General features: G+C 40.6%; 1 protein-coding gene across 1 annotated transcript in view; it reads right to left on the minus strand.

Annotated features, from left to right (window-relative positions):
* Nucleotides 1-17,210, minus strand: part of ANO2 (anoctamin 2) — a 227,064-nt gene that overhangs the window by 83,622 nt on the left and 126,232 nt on the right. The window contains exon 14 of the mRNA XM_020785745.3: nt 1,790-1,873. Within this exon, the coding sequence (XP_020641404.3) occupies nt 1,790-1,873 (84 nt within the window). The remainder of the gene's footprint in view (nt 1-1,789; nt 1,874-17,210) is intronic.

Below are 17,210 nucleotides of genomic sequence, written 5' to 3' on the forward strand. Positions count from 1 at the left end.
ACTATTGCCATTGTTAGAAAATGTATATCCCTCTTTTCTCAAGGAGGTTAAAGTACTTCATATCTTTCTCCTCTCTATTCACACAACAACCCTGTGCAAAATATTCCTCTCTGTGCACATGCCTAATACCTCTGTGGGTGGAGAGTCTTTGCCTACCCCCCCCCCACAATTGGGGAGCCTGTCTCCTAGGGTGCCCATTGGCTGCCAGGAGCTCAACTGATGGAGGGTGGGGTGGGCTGACATAAAAGGCAGCCTGTCCTCCATTAGGCCTCTTGCAAGGTCCAGCAACCTGCCTGCCTAATGGCTCCCATATGGTGTCCAATGTGAGAGTAGCTGGTCTCTATGGGGCCAGATAGGAATTTTCAACCCATATCACCTGATTGGCATATTGGAAAAAAGGTATGTGGGTAATTTTTGCCTATCCCACAGTGTCTAGAGGGGCAAATATAGGAAAAACAGAGGCACTTACACATTTAAACAGTTCTCATTGGCAGATGGGAGATGAGTAACAGTGAGTTCCCAAGGATTGTTCAAGGGCGATATTGCACCCAACATCTTGTCACCAGAGATCCAGTTGCCAAGATGGGGAGTGCACAAGGGGGGGGGCTGACCATGATGACTGAAATTTCCCAAGTGTGGGGTGGCTGGCAGCCCAGAGAAGTCACCTGGTTGGCCGGCCGGGAATGGGATGTTGACTCAACAGCATGGACCCGGGCCTTTGGACTTGTTCAATGGGAAAAAAAGGTAGGAATAGGAAGGTTCCCCTACACAGCCCCCATGAAACCGCAATATAGTAGGCCCCTCTGCAGTAGGATGGAAGTTATTAACATTTAATAAAGAGGCCCTAATTAATGCATCACCCGTGTCTGTCTCTGTATTTAAGCTGGCTGGACAAGGTTACACTGAGCCACTGTGATTGGCCCAAACTCATCCAATGAATTCCACAATTCACCTGGAGCTGATATCTTCCATGTTACTGTCCCAGCACTATAACCACTACCTTACAATGAGAAGTGCACATCAAGACTGAACACGTATATTTAAACACATAGCCCTTTCCCAAATAGATGCTTTTAAACACTTACTTCTGTCATACTATCGTAGCACCATTGAGAGTGTCCTAACCTATGGCAGTCTGGCATGGTTTGGGAGTAGCTCTGTAGCGGACAAAAAAGCTCTACAGAGAACCATTAAAATTGCCCAGAATATCATCGGGCTCCAGCTACCAACCCTGGATGATCTTCACATCCCGCTGTCTGAGGAAGTCACACAGCATCCTGAGAGACTCTTCCCATCCTGCTTATAACTTTTTTGAAGTGTTACCATCTGGCAGAAGATATAGAACAATTAAGACTCGGACCACACGTTTTCTCAATAGTTTTTATCCCAGAGCTATAATTGCAATTAATAATGAGCTTAAAGACCACCAGTAGTGAATAATTAGTTGGACTGTGTTACTTGGCCTGCAGTGTAGATGTTTGTATTTTTAATGGGGGACTTTTAGTGGGTGGGGAGTGTTTGGGGAATTTTATGTGTGTGCATGTGTCTGCTCTCTGGGTGTCTGTGAATTTCGTTGTAAGGGTATACTGTGTATATACTTACAATGACAATAAATTATTATTATTACCCTTATCACACAGAACTGACTTACCAATTAAAAATTATTATGCAATGAAAGCCTTAGGTGAACAAATTGCAGTCAAAACAATTAAAATACACATCCCCAATAATACACAAAATGCCTGCTGGAAGATAGAATGCAAAAAGGAGGTAGATCCAGGCTCCTTACCTTATCTTGACTGATTATTTTGCTTTTTTCAGTTTTGGATTTCTTCTGTAGTAGTTTGGTTTCATACTCTGGTCTGGGATGTTCCTAAAACAATAACAATATTTTAATCCCAGTGACAGATAATTAAATCACATAAAAATACATCAAAACACTATGGAGTTCACAGTTCATACACACACAATTTGATAGAAAACACTTGTGAAACACTGATATGGGTGGCAAAATGGAAAAAGAAGCCAAACCTTTACAAGTTCCTTGGTGCGTTTTGGCAATGGAAAGGGAGGGAGAACATATTTAAATCAAACACTTTAAAATACTCAACTGTCTGTCATACTCTTTATCACAAATGAATGAGAGAGCCAACAATACTTTGAAAGCTTCATAAAATATCTTAAAATGTAGGACTTGGGCACAAACACCTAGAACATCTAGAAACATAAAGGCCAGACGCTTATATACATTAGCTATTGTTCAAGGTAGGATAATTATGGGCTTCCTTCCTTAGATAGACACTCTTCTGCATGACCAACATTACATTCTTCCAAAATTGGCTAGTTGAGTTCCCTGTCATACAAAGAGGAGCTTGCACCAGGACAAAAGCCTCTGCATGACTGAGGTTTTTCTCTAGCTAGATCTTGGCCAGAATGTCCAAATAGATCTATCTTATCATGCATCATAAATCTCATATTGTTTCTAGTATCTCCACTTTATTTCATATATTCATATGAATATATTCATAATATCAAAGAAAAGCTCACAGGAGAACATTCAGTTGGACACAAGTCACTTGACCCACTACTGCAAGTCAGGAAACAAAAACTTCTTAAGCAACACAGTAAGAAATAAAAATTGTTATATTGAACCTTTTAATTGGCTATGTATGACCAAAAGTCAAGATCAGTGGTTCCCAGGCTTGGGTAACCCAGGGGTTCTCTGACTGCAATTCCAAGAAGCCTTCATCACGAGCTATGCTGGCCAGGGTTTCTGGGAGTTGTAGTCCAAGAATTCCTGAGTTACTCTAGGTTGGAACCTACAAGTCTATATGATGTGTGCTTCAATCATAGCTTGAAATGTTTCTTTTTTTTTAATAATAATAATGACAACTTACTTCTTGCTACTTTGAAAAAGTGAATAATTAGCATTACTTGTTGCCCAAGTTTTGATTGCTATCCATTATATAACATATAACTGATTTATTATTTTAAAAACTCTTTAAAATAAATAAATTATTAAATGGCATATAATCCACCCATCACCTAAAAATGCCTCCCACACAGCATTGTTTTTACAGCAAACATTTGATGATGTCACATTACAGCCTCACATTGCAAGATTAGAGCAGGAATGGATAATCTCAGTGGGCTCAGGGGCCAAATTTTTGCCTTAGACCTTGCCACATAGCACCCCAGGAAATGGTTGGAACTTGATGTAAGGAAATAGGAAGGACCCCAATAGGGGGGTTTGTTTTTGAAGATTTCAGGTGGTTGGGGGAGTTCCTAAATTCCAGAAGAGTGAAAATCTGTAAGGCCTCTGGTACTGGAAATAGGTTTATTTGTTTTTTAAACTCCTGGGACTCTGGAGTGGCCTTGGCAGCTCCAAAAACACCTGCATCCCCACAGACTATATTATGTTTATCCCAAAATACAGGGATGAGAGTTATTTGTAGTGTGCTATTTCCAAGACCTGGTCTTAATCCAAGATCTGAAAAGCTGTATATTCTTCATCCTGCTTTATTAAAACAGCTTCTTTATACCTGGCTAAGATGGCTTTTTCCATTATTTGTCCTTATGCTCACTCCCAAACATTTGTTATCACCCTCAGATGTTTCATTAAACATATTATCTGATAAGCAGGAAAGCTATAGCAGCTTATTGGTTTTACAGAAGAGTAAACCATGTTGTGCATCCACAACATGAATGTATTAACTTCCACCTCACAAAATATAAAAGTAATATTTAAAATATGAAGAGATAGTATTATACTCCTATCAAAATACTGAAAACGAGCTGTTAGTGTAGCACAAATAGAAGGGATACATTTGCCCATATTTCAACGTAGTAATGCTACCTGTTTCTAAAACAATATTGGATCATGATTATAACTACAAGAAAACTATAGGTTTGGATTTACAAATCAGTTCACTTACTATACTGTTACACTTAATTTCAAACCAGATATGCAGAATTTATGGAACAACCGTATCCCTACATGTCACTTCCTGTACCTCTACTACTGTACTGCTGTACTTTTTCTCTTTGTTTCCTCTTGAATCTTGATAATATATTTTTTAAACATTAAAAATGTGGAATAGGGGAAATAGGCTTAATGATATAGGCAATAAAAAGAAAAGTAGATAAAATATTGATTAAATTAGCATTATTTCTTTATATTTATTCAAATCAATCAGTAACTATTTGCTGGGCAATTCACAAAACATTAAATACTGAAATACAAAAAAAGTAAAACACAAGAACTAACAACATATTGCATAAAATTTCTTGTTCACAAAATAACATTTAAATCAAATTGCATTTGATGCATGTTACTGAATTTAGGGACATGGTGGTGCTGTGGGTTAAACTGCAGAAGCCTCTGTGCTGCAAGGTCAGAAGACCAGCAGTCATAAGATCGAATCCACATGACGGAGTGATCTCCCGTCACTCGTCCCAGCTCCTGCTGTTACATACGGCTATGACATCACCTGCCCGTCACTGCTGAAGCTGTGTGTCATCTACCAATGGCGTGACGGAGGGTGGGACATAAGGGGTGGAGCTGTTGTATATAAGGGGAGTGAATGGTGTGAGAGATTCAGATAGGGCTGTGAGATAGGGCCAGATAGGGCTTTGAGATAGGGTTAAGATAGGGAGATTGGGATTGGTGATACTGTGAGATAAGAACTGTGCTATATAGTGAGGGTCTGTGAGAGTGTGTGTGTGTGATTGTTATATTATTATAGTGATTAAAGTATTATTTATATTCAAGTGATTTACCATTCCTTTTGTTTGTATACAATAAACCTAAGTTTTTATTTTGAAATCATACCTTGGCCTGAAGCTTCATTTGAGGGAATGGTTGGTGGCAGTGGAAACGAAGAGTGATTGAGTGTGACGTAACTGCCCCTTTGTGAGGTATAAGGTGGCTGTTACACTAACCTAGCAGTTAGAAAGCATGTAAATGTGAGTAGATAAATAGGTACCACTATGGTGTGAACATAATGGCATTCTGTGTCTAGTTGTGCTGGCCATGAGACCATGGAAACTGTCTATGGACAAATGCTGGCTCTACAGCATGGAGACAGGGATGAGCACCGTGCCCTAGAGTTGGACACGACTGGTCTAAATGTCAAGGGGAATGTTTACCTTTACTTAAAGTGTGAGAATAAGAGAATGATAATCTCCTAAAGAAATCAGGGATTACCAGAGATTTTCTTGGATTACAGTTCCTGGAATACCCTTGCCTGTGTGGTCAGTTACACTATATTGTGGTAACACAGTAGCATAGCCATATATTTTGAACAAGCACAGAAAAAGTATCCTACAAACTGTAGGTGCTCACGAAATGAAAAGGCTAATGATGAAAGTGATCACAGAACAAAGAAGGCAATTAGCTTTAGAGAGAGAGAACCAAAAAGTCGACACACAGATGTCTGCCAGTGGAGCCCCAGGGTGATACCCTGAGACCTCCCTTTATTAACTAGCAAGCTTACACAGATTGTTGAAAGGATTCAGATAGGACAGTGGTTACCTAATCACTACTAGGATTGGCTGGAGAGAGTTATGCTCTAACTCGAAGGGAAAAAGCAGAATGAGTGAGTCACCCGGCCTGCCAGGTGCCACTGTCCTGCCAGGAGAGTTTCCTCTTCACTGACAACATATAACAGCTAGCAACCTTGAGCAGAGTGTTCCTACAACAAACAAAATCAAAAGATAAGGGGTGCCCCAAACAAAAAATTATAATTGTGAAACTGGACCACAGATCAGCACTAAATTTGACACATGCAGCCCAGTGTCTGCTCTTGCTCTGTGCCAAATTTGGGGATATTTGGGCAAAGGGTTTTTGAGTTGTAATTGTTTAAAAAGTAACACTCTTTTACCCCTATAAAGACACAAGCAACCATAAATCTGCAGCTGATAGAAAAGAGATAAAATATGTGGATACAACAAAATTTGCATACTTGGAAAAAATCCCTGTGTAGCCAAATATTTTGTGCAGCCACAGCAAAAAACCCAGTTGTGCCCACAGGTTACACCATAGGAATCATGGGTCCCCCAGCACATGATTTTGCAGTGGTGCAAAAACATGAGTCTGATGCATGGTTCCTCATGGATCCACATTATTTTTATAGAGGATCATCCCCAAACCACTATCTAATCAGAGACCCTATCTCTGCTCACACACTAAAACACAGAAATAGTGGATTCTTCAGTGCATGGCTTTGCAGTCACATAAAAACATGGATCTGAAGTATGAATCCTCATGTATCCACATGATTTTTACATAGGATCATCTCCAAACCACTATCGAATCATAGGGTCCATCTGTACCCATAGATTACAACACAGAAATCATGGGTCCCTGAGCACATGGTTTTTCAGTGGTGCCAAAACACCCATTCAAGGCACGGACTGTAACAGTAACAATCTTAGAACTGCAGAGCTGGAAGGGACTCTATGAATCATCATAGTCCCATCCTTGACAAGGAGCCATAGTAGGGAACTGAACTCCCAACCTCTGTCCCCCCCCCCTCCAATTTCACCATAAAATCTACAAGGGATGAAATACGCCATTTAAATGTAATTTTGTCATCAGATCTCATTTAACCCAGAGTTAGCCTTTTTTAGAAACTGGAAGTGACCAGCCTGTCACTTCCTATTTCTGACTACCCAGGATGCATGTGTTGCATTTAAATAGCAAAAGTTTCTCTCAAGATTTCTGGGAAACATTAAAAATTGAGAGGCTGAGGTACAGCCCAATGAACATTTGGGGTGGATGAGAAACAAGGGTTCAACCCTTTAGATGCTCCCTGTTCTGTTATAAAAACACATTCAAAGAATCAAGAAAATATTTCTTTCTCAGGGATACCCATAAGCAGATGCCGTTCATTTTTCTTTGGCTTAACCATCAACTACTTCTTCCCAATGATCATTTGACTTGAAACATTATTTGAAGTGCTGTATGTCGAGAAATTATGAGATCTTTCATGGTGATGTCATTGGCACAAAGATAAATGTTATATGTATTAGTTCAGGAGTGGGAGGCTTTTGGGTATCCATGTGTCTTGGATTTATAATACCTGTAATTCTCTACAACTAGCTATGCTGGGTGGGGATACTTGGAGCTGGAGTCAAAATATTTGACTCAACTAATCTGGCATTCTTGCAAGAATACTGTCATTTTTCACACTGAATTTTAAATTGATGAAACATAAAAAATACATAATGACTGTAAATAGAATTGCAACTAAGAGAATACTGTAGGTTCTAGGGTGAAATTGGGGGGAGGGCTGGATGATGACACACTGGGGCCTGAGAGAGTGAGAAAAGGCCCCCCTGGAAGATCTTAAAAAGCAGATGGAGTTGGGTGTCATCAGCACATCGGTGGTAACAGACCACAAAATTTTTGACCGCCTCTTTCAAGTTTTTCATGTGTATGTGAAATAGTTTGGAGAATCATGGAACCCTGAGACACTACACAGGCTAATGATCAAGGTGTTGAACAGAAGTCCCACAGCACCACTATCTTTCACAAAGTGACGCCACAAAAGGGAAAATCTCAGAAGCTGACTCCTTTTTCCATCAGTTCATCACTTCTCAACCAAACACAAAGCAATTGTCTGGGCTGTTTTTGAACAAGTGTTAATGATAGTGAGCAGAACAGGGTAGACCATCTTGACTGCTGTCATTGGTGTTGTCAATATTCAGGCTGCCCTTCACTATGTAAAACTTGCATTCCTTTTTCCTGCTGGCAATGCAGGCATGATATTTTGCAGCAATATTGGGCCATTTTCTGCCTTTTGAATCATGGGTAAAGAAGCACAATGTCCCACATTCATAAACCGGAGGTTTTAAAAAAGAATTGAATATCACCTAAACATCAGCATTTCTGATTTCTGTGTCTTATGCATGTTTACCTAAATTTGTGTAGTATCAAAGGATCAGCAAAAACTATATTTTGTTTCACGTGGCACTGCCAAAATATGGTTCATTTTTTGATACTGCATGATCTCAGATACAAAAAAGATGTCATTGCAAATCCAAATTTAATCAGCTGTCATTCACTATTTGATCCCATCTGTAGTAGAAACAACTAGTCAAGAATGGAGAAAGAAGTAGGAACCACAGGAAACAATAGCACTTAACAATATCACAAAAAAGTGAATACTGGCATAACATTAGGTCACTAGGGAAATACATTTTAGGGGTGAACCAGAACAGCACAATCCCTGGTCAATATATTATCCACAACAGCTTCAGGTTCTTGGAATTACCCTTTTACTGACAGACAAGTTCAGAGAAGGGGAGAATCTGAATTTGTCAGTGATCAAACCAAACCCACAAAAGCAAAACAAAAAAAAAAAACCTTAAAATTGTGAATTTGTGACCTCAACTCTTGAAAAGCTCAATTAACATAGATGGCTTACTGTTCTTTAGCTAGTTTCCATAATGGTTTTGGGAAAGTTAAATATTCTGGGATGTGTGTGTGTGTGTGTGTGTGTGTGTGTGTGTGTGTGTGTTTGATATTATAATTATGGTATGTAGAGATCAGCTCAAACCAAAAAACAAACCAGAAAGTTTATTTTAAAAAGCTTTTTCATTGGTTTGGGTCGATTTGGCTTCGTCAAAAGTGACAAACCAAATCAAAACAAACCAACAAACATTTTAAGCAATTTTTGGTTCAACATTGGCCGAAAGCTTGTTGCTATTAACTTATACCACACAATGCTGATGGCATCATCAGCTGTGGCAATCATTTTGAAAATAAAAAATTCAGACACCACCTCCTCAAGGCCCCGAGGCTCCTGTGGGATCTCTTTCACCATGGGGAAGCTGTGGTAAGCTGAAGGAGAAGAGGAAGGTCTTTAACTACCGAAAATCATTGCTACCAGGATTTTACCTGCAATTGTGATTTTTTAAAAATGAAACACTCCTTCTCCTTCCCATGGTTCCCAGATGCTTCCCTATGGTGAAAGGGATAGCATTGGAGCCGCAAGATTTTCATGGACTGGGAAATTAGGAATTTTTTAAAACAAAAAATGTCACCAAGACTTGTGATATTATCAGCATAAGTTATGGAACAGGATTTCAGCCAATCAGTCAATACTGCCATATGCTTTTAGAGTTTCTTAATTACGGTAATTGTAGTAAACATGGTAATGTATTTACAATTGTACTGTTGTAAGAACCATTACAGGAAGCAGTGTTAAGCATGTCTACATATATCGTTTATCTTTTTCTTCATTCTTGTAAAACTTGTTTTCACTGAAGTACTTCTCGAGAAGTTACTAGAGTCACATCAGTGCTGAAACTATTGTATGATCTTTTTTCTTTGTTTTGTAAAAGCCTGTTTAACTAAGGACAATATTATAAATAGTTCTGATGAATTGAGGAAGACTAAATATCCATGTAAGGAAACTACACACATCCGCACACACACATGGAGGTGGGGGAAGCCTGTAATCCTGGAAATAGGCCAGTCCAGCTGCCAGACACTTATTGAAAACCATGTGAGCCAAGCTACAGCAAATAACTGCTCCAAATGGAAACTGAATTCCCATCTTGGGGTGAGAGCAAATTCAGATTTTTGCAAGCAGGCTATCTTCTTCATATCAGCAGGAGATTTCTACAACAAAGAAATTTAGCCTAACATACAAATTACAAGCTGCAGGTTCATGCCCATCTCTATTCTCTTTATAAAAATGAAATACTTCTCTTATTTAATATAACTGAAGATGATGATTTGCAATAAAGATAACTATTGTTTTGTCATTAGTTTGGAGAAAGATTTCTAAGATCCTGAAGGCTGAAAAATCAGAGCCTGAAACTGATGGCCAAAATCCTCTTGTGTAGCTATGCAAATTGTGTTACCTTTGAAGGCAAATTGACCCCCAAATCAGTTACATTAAGGAGCAGGGCATAAGTATGGCAGGGCACTTAGGAGTTTGACCCATGTTACCAAATTTAGAGGGTGTAACTCCTGCTCAGCTCCTAAGAATGGTGACAGACCAAGCTTCAGGGCTGAACAAGAAACTGGATTGCTGCCTTGTCATGGCGAAGGGGCTTGAGTAACTCAGAGAAACTATGGGCTATGCCGTGCAGGGACACCCAAGACGGACAGGACATAGTGGAGAGTTCCGACTAAACGCAATCCACCTGGAGTAGGAAATGGCAAGCCACTCCAGTATCTTTGCCAAGAACGCCCCATGATCAGAAACAAAAGGCTAAAAGATATGATGCTGGAAGATGGGCCCCTCAGGTCGGAAGGCGTCCAACATGCTACTGAGGAAGAGCGGAGGACAAGTACAAGTAGCTCCAGAGCTAATGAAGTGGTTGGGCCAAAGCCGAAAGGACGCTCAGCTGTGGACGTGCCTGGAAGTGAAAGGAAAATCCAATGCTGCAAAGAAAAATACTGCATAGGAACCTGGAATGTAAGATCTATGAACATTGGGAAGCTGGAGGTGGTCAAACAGGAGATGGCAAGAATAAACATCGACATCCTGGGCATCAGTGAACTAAAATGGACAGGAATGGGCGAATTCAGCTCAGATGATTATCATATCTACTATTGTGGACAAGAATCCCGTAGAAGGAATGGAGTAGCCCTCATAGTCAACAAAAGAGTGGGAAAAGCTGTAATGGGATACAATCTCAAAAATGATAGAATGATGTCAATACGAATCCAAGGCAGACCATTCAACATCACAATAATCCAAGTTTATGCACCAACCAGCATTGCTGAGGAGACTGAAATTGAACAATTCTATGAAGATTTACAACACCTTCTAGAACTGACACCAAAGAAAGATGTTCTTCTCATTCTAGGGGACTGGAATGCTAAAGTAGGGAGCCAAGAGATAAAAGGAACAACAGGGAAGTTTGGCCTTGGAGTTCAGAACGAAGCAGGACAAAGGCTAATAGAGTTTTGTCAAGAGAATAAGCTGGTCATCACAAACACTCTTTTCTAACAACACAAGAGGCGACTCTATACATGGAAATCACCAGATGGGCAATATCGAAATCAGATTGATTATATTCTCTGCAGCCAAAGATGGAGAAGCTCTATACAGTCAGCAAAAACAAGACCTGGAGCTGACTGCGGTTCTGATCATCAGCTTCTCATAGCAAAATTCAAGCTTAGACTGAAGAGATTAGGAAAAACCACTGGGCCACTCAGGTATAATCTAAACCAAATCCCTTATGAATACACAGTGGAAGTAAAGAACAGATTTAAGGAACTAGATTTGGTGGACAGAGTGCCTGAAGAACTTTGGATAGAGGCTCGTAACATTGTCCAGGAGGCAGCAACGAAAACCATCCCAAAGAAAAGGAAATGCAAGAAAGCAAAGTGGCTGTCCAACGAGGCCTTAGAAATAGCAGAGAGGAGAAGGGAAGCAAAATGCAAGGGAGATAGGGAAAGTTACAGAAACTTGAATTCAGACTTCCAAAGAATAGCAAGGAGAGACAAGAGGGCCTTCTTAAATGAACAATGCAAAGAAATAGAGGAAGATAACAGAAAAGGAAAGACCAGAGATCTGTTCAGGAAAATTGGAGATATTAGAGGAACATTTTGCGCAAAGATGAACATGATAAAAGACAAAAATGGGAGGGACCTAACAGAAGCAGAAGACGTCAAGAAGAGGTGGCAAGAATACACAGAGGAATTATATCAGAAAGATGTGGATATCCCGGACAACCCAGACAATGTAGTTGCTGACCTTGAGCCAGACATCCTGGAGAGCGAAGTCAAGTGGGCCTTAGAAAGCCTGGCTAACAACAAGGCCAGTGGAGGTGATGGCATTCCAGTTGAACTATTTAAAATCTTGAAAGATGATGCTGTTAAGGTGCTACATTCAATATGCCAGCAAGTTTGGAAAACTCAACAGTGGCCAGAGGATTGGAAAAGATCAGTCTACATCCCAATCCCAAAGAAAGGCAGTGCCAAAGAATGCTCCAACTACCGTACAATTGCACTCATTTCGCACGCTAGCAAGGTTATGCTCAAAATCCTCCAAGGTAGGCTTCAGCAGTATGTGGACCGAGAACTCCCAGAAGTACAAGCTGGATTCCGAAGAGGCAGAGGAACTCGAGACCAAATTGCTAACTTGCGCTGGATTATGGAGAAAGCCAGAGAGTTCCAGAAAAATATCTACTTCTGCTTCATTGACTATGCGAAAGCCTTTGACTGTGTGGACCACAGCAAACTATGGCAAGTTCTTAAAGAAATGGGAGTGCCTGACCACTTTATCTGTCTCCTGAGAAACCTATATGTGGGACAGGAAGCAACAGTTAGAACTGGTCATGGAACAACTGAGTGGTTCAAAATTGGGAAAGGAGTACGGCAAGGCTGTATATTGTCCCCCAGCTTATTTAACTTATATGCAGAATACATCATGCGGAAGGCTGGACTGGAAGAAACCCAAGCCGGAATTAAGATTGCCGGAAGAAATATCAACAACCTCCGATATGCAGATGATACCACTCTGATGGCAGAAAGTGAGGAGGAATTAAAGAACCTTGTAATGAGAGTGAAAGAGGAGAGTGCAAAAAACGGTCTGAAACTCAACATCAAAAAAACTAAGATCATGGCCACTGGTCCCATCACCTCCTGGGAAATAGAAGGGGAAGATATGGAGGCAGTGTCAAATTTTATCTTCCTGGGCTCCATGATCACTGCAGATGGAGACAGCAGCCCTGAAATTAAAAGGCGCCTTCTTCTTGGGAGGAAAGCGATGACAAATCTGGACAGCATCTTGAAAAGCAGAGACATCACCTTGCCAACAAAAGTCCGAATAGTCAAAGCTATGGTTTTTCCTGTCGTGATGTATGGAAGTGAGAGCTGGACCATAAAGAAAGCAGACCGCCGAAGAATTGATGCCTTTGAATTGTAGTGCTGGAGGAGGCTCTTGAGAATCCCCTGGACTGCAAGGAGAACAAACCTATCAGTTCTAAAGGAAATCAACCCTGAGTGCTCACTGGAAGGACAGATCCTGAAGCTGAGGCTCCAGTACTTTGGCCATCTAATGAGAAGAAAAGACTCCCTGGAAAAGACCCTGATGTTGGGAAAGTGTGATGGCAAGAGGAGAAGGGGACGACCGAGGATGAGATGGCTGGACAGTGTCTGCGAAGCAACCAACATGAACCTGACACAACTCCGGGAGGCAGTAGAAGACAGGAGGGCCTGGCGTGCTCTGGTCCATGGGGTCACGAAGAGTCGGACACGACTAAACGACTAAACACACACACACAGTGTGCCAAATTATGTATATGTTGTGCACATATACATGTATACATACATACAAATACTATACATTTGATGATCCCTTGTGGAGAAGAGCAGATGCTGGCAAAGTGTTCAGTGCTGTAATTACATCTTGTATTATTTTCATATCATGAATTATAAAGTTGGTTTGGGGAAGTATTTTGTGCTACTTGCCCAAAGTGTTAAAATTATTAATTATGGCTTTGTTTGAGTGGAAAAACAGTACGAGTAGCTCTAACCATGAGGAGATTTCCCCCCCTATAACCTTATGGAAGGAATATGAAGCTATGTTTTCAGTTTGGGGCAGACATCATTATAAATAGCTGGGACCTCTGCCACTTCTTCAGAGGCCAAGAGAATCTGGTCCAATTTAAATTATTAAATTACATTTCTTTGAAGTCAGATATTGCTCTGTGTTCTAAAGCTTTTAATGCAGACCTGGGCAAAATGTGCCCCTCCAGATGTTGCTGAACTGCAACTCCCAGCAATCCTAGCCCACACAGCCAATAGTGAGGAGTGTTTGCATTTGCAGATCAGCAACATCTGGAGGGCTGCCCTTTGCCCAGGTCTGTTTTAATGAGTAGTGCTGGGTGAAAATATCTGTGCATATGTAGGATATAAATCCCTTTTTGTCTCATCTCTACACAGAGAGATGAGGAAAAGCAAAATTATTCTTCCCATCCCACAAGACGGTGGGCCACTTCATGGCACTCCAGCAAGAAAGCAATAGTGAGAACTAATTTTTGTTGTTGCTCAGATTCAAAAGAATTGCTAAAATAATGCAAAGTATACAAAGTGAGGTTGGCTGCTACTTTATTGTATTGATTATCAAATACAAGAATCATTGGAGAGGTCATATTTTGCCCCTCAAACAATCAAGCAGTTGTTCCATCCTTTGCATGTGTGCTTTGCTCCTCAACTGGAAAGAATACAAGAATTGCATAGATACAGTGGACAAAATCCTGTTGCTAACATAGTAGAACACACTACATTAGGCCCGTTGAATTAAGGTGGATTTGGTGAATCAACTACTCTGGCCGTTGATTCAGATGGGTCTATTCTAACTACAACTTACTTTAACATGGTCAGTTAGAGTTGGCTCACTTGAATTAATGGAATTTATGGAGGAGTTGATTCAATACATCCAACTAACTCAATGGACCTGCTCTAGTGCAATTTAACTATGCTAAACAACAGAATTTTGGCCAATCTGTACAAATTATAGAGATTCTGACAAGAAAAAAATTAACACTCCTTGTCTTACTCTCACCTAGAGACAAGGAAACTCTCAAGTGTAGAAATTCTACCGAAGTGTGGCTGCCAGCGGCTCAAGCATTTGACTCATTTCAGTCTGATTTTCGGCCACATGATTTCGAAGAACTGCTCTGGCTTCTTATTACACAGTTTGCTATCAGAAATCCTTCATTCTTACTTAGTTCAACTCTTTGGCAGCTCTCACTTGAACTCTTTTTCCTGAATCACTTGGAAGTTTGTAGTACATACAGGTTAGTTCTTTCTTGGTTTTATTCTTTCTTCAGTGCTTGCTCTCTTAGAGTTAATGCCCTTTTTTCCCTTCACTTTCTGATTATTTGCCCCGGGATTTGGTTTTTAATTACAGTCATGGCCAAAAATATTGGCACCCTGTCAGAAAATGCAACCCTTCTCTCCAAAAACTGTTGCAGTTGCAAATGGTTTGGTACTCACATGTTCATTTCTTTGGTTTGTGTTGGACCAACACAAAAAAAGAAACAGAGAAGAAAAGTAAAATCTGATGCAATCCCACACAGAAACCCAAAAATGCAGTGGCCAAAATTATTGACACCATTAACTTAATATTTAGTAGCACTCCCTATGGAAAAAAATAACTGAAATCAATCGCTTCCTGTAACCATAAATGAGTTTCTTACACCTTTCTACTGGAATTTTGAACCACTCTTATTTTGCAAACTTCTCCAGGGCTTTCAGATTTGAAAGATGCCTTTTCCCAGCTGCTGTTTTGTGATCTCTCCACAGGTGTTCTATGGGATTCAGATCTGGACTCATTGCTGGCCATTTCAGAACTCTCCAGCGCTTTGTTTGGAACCATTTCTGAGTGCTTTTTGAAGTGCGTTTCAGGTCACTGTCCTGCTGGAAGGCCCATGATATCTGGTGGAGACGCAGCTTTCCGACACTGGCCACAACATTTGCAACTGCAACAATTTTCTGAGAGAAGGGTTGCATTTTCAGACAGAATTGCAAGGGTGCCAATATTTTTTGCCATGACTGTATGTTAGATTTATACTTTTGACTGTACTGTCTAACCTAAAGTGATCTAAATCTACAGATTTGATGCTGAAAATATTTATATCTTTCTATCCAACTCCTGTTCCTACTTCAGCTTCTGGCTCATGCCATGCAGCATTTTGCATACCCAGTAAAATGGTATCCAAGCAACTTATTGTTCTCACAAGTGCAGGGACCCATTTAGTTAAAAATAATGGCTGTTACCTGCTATAGAGGCAACTTGCCAGCCTCATACGTTACAAGAGTAATAATATTTTACCATCCTGGTAAAAGTAATAGAGATTTACATTGAAAAAATTCTGATCAGTAGCTTACTAAACTAGCAAAATTAAGTTGTTTAAAGTTGAAAGAAAATGTGAATGGCTGAGAGAAACATAAATACGTACAAGCAGGCAAAGCGACACACAAGAAGATGACATGCCACACACATATTGGATTCCAATAACACATATACTAAGGAGCATCAGACAACATTTGCCAGCACAGATTGCAGCAGCACCTCGGAATACATGAGGGCAACATAGATTTTCCATGATAGACTTAAACTGACTTGGCTCAGTGAGCACTTAGAATATTTTTCATGTGTGTCCAGTGATCTGCTTAATGGCTAAAGGTTGCCTAAAGTTGTAATCCTATTTACTTTTCAGTGATGTACAGTGGTGCCTCGACTTACAAACTTCTTGACTTATGACCATTTCAAGTTACGACCAGCTCCAGCTGCAAAATTTTGCTTTGACTTGCAGCTGGAGTTTCCAGTTACGAACAGAAAAAGGCAGGGGGAAAAGGTGGGAAATTCGAATTGCTAACCATTGGTAGGCGAAGAGGCTGCCTTTTTGTAGCTCTTTCACCCCAACGGTTAGAGTGAGTGTGATCGGAGGAGCCTTCGGACTGCATGGTAAGGTAAGGTGCTGCTTTCTGCATTTTTAAAACTGTTATGGGCAGGTTTTGCAGCATGGTTTTGGGCCGGGGGGTTATGATTCTGTCTTGTGATGGGTCTTGGGGGGTTTGTTTGTTTGTTGGGTTTTTATCCCTCATTTCTGATGGGTCTTGGGGGGTTTGTTTGTTTGTTTAGGGTTTTTTCCCCATTTCTGATGGTCTGGGGAGTTTGCTTGCTTTTTGAGGTTTTCCCCATTTCTGATGAATTTTGGGGGGTTTGTTTGCTTTTTGGGTTTTTCCCATTTCCAATGGGTCTTGGAGGATTTGCTTGCTTTTTGCCCTCCTATTTCCGATGGGTCTTGCACAATCTGCTTGCTTTTTGCTTGGCCTTCTTTGCATTTCCAATGGGTCTTGCACAATCTGCTTGCTTTTTGCTTGGCTTTCTTTGCATTTCCAATGGGTCTTGCACAATGTGCTTGCTTTTTGTTTTTATTTCTTTGCATTTCCAATGGGTCTTGGGGGATTTGCTTCCTTTTGGGGGTTTTCCCCCTTTTTAATAGGTCTTGGGGGGTTGTTTGCTTTTGGGTTTTTCCCCCATTTCCGATGGGTCTCAGGAGGGTTGCTTGCTTTTTGGGTTTTCCCCCATTTCCAATGGGTCTTGGGGGTTGTTTGCTTTTTGGTCCCCCCCATTTCCGATGGGTCTTGTGGGGTTTGGTTGCTTTTTGGTGTTTTTTTCTCATTTCCAATGGGTCTCACACACTCTGCTTGCTTTCTGCTTTGCTTTCTT

The sequence above is a fragment of the Pogona vitticeps genome, chromosome 5 (assembly GCF_051106095.1).
Source record: "Pogona vitticeps strain Pit_001003342236 chromosome 5, PviZW2.1, whole genome shotgun sequence".
Taxonomy (NCBI): Eukaryota; Metazoa; Chordata; class Lepidosauria; order Squamata; family Agamidae; genus Pogona; species Pogona vitticeps.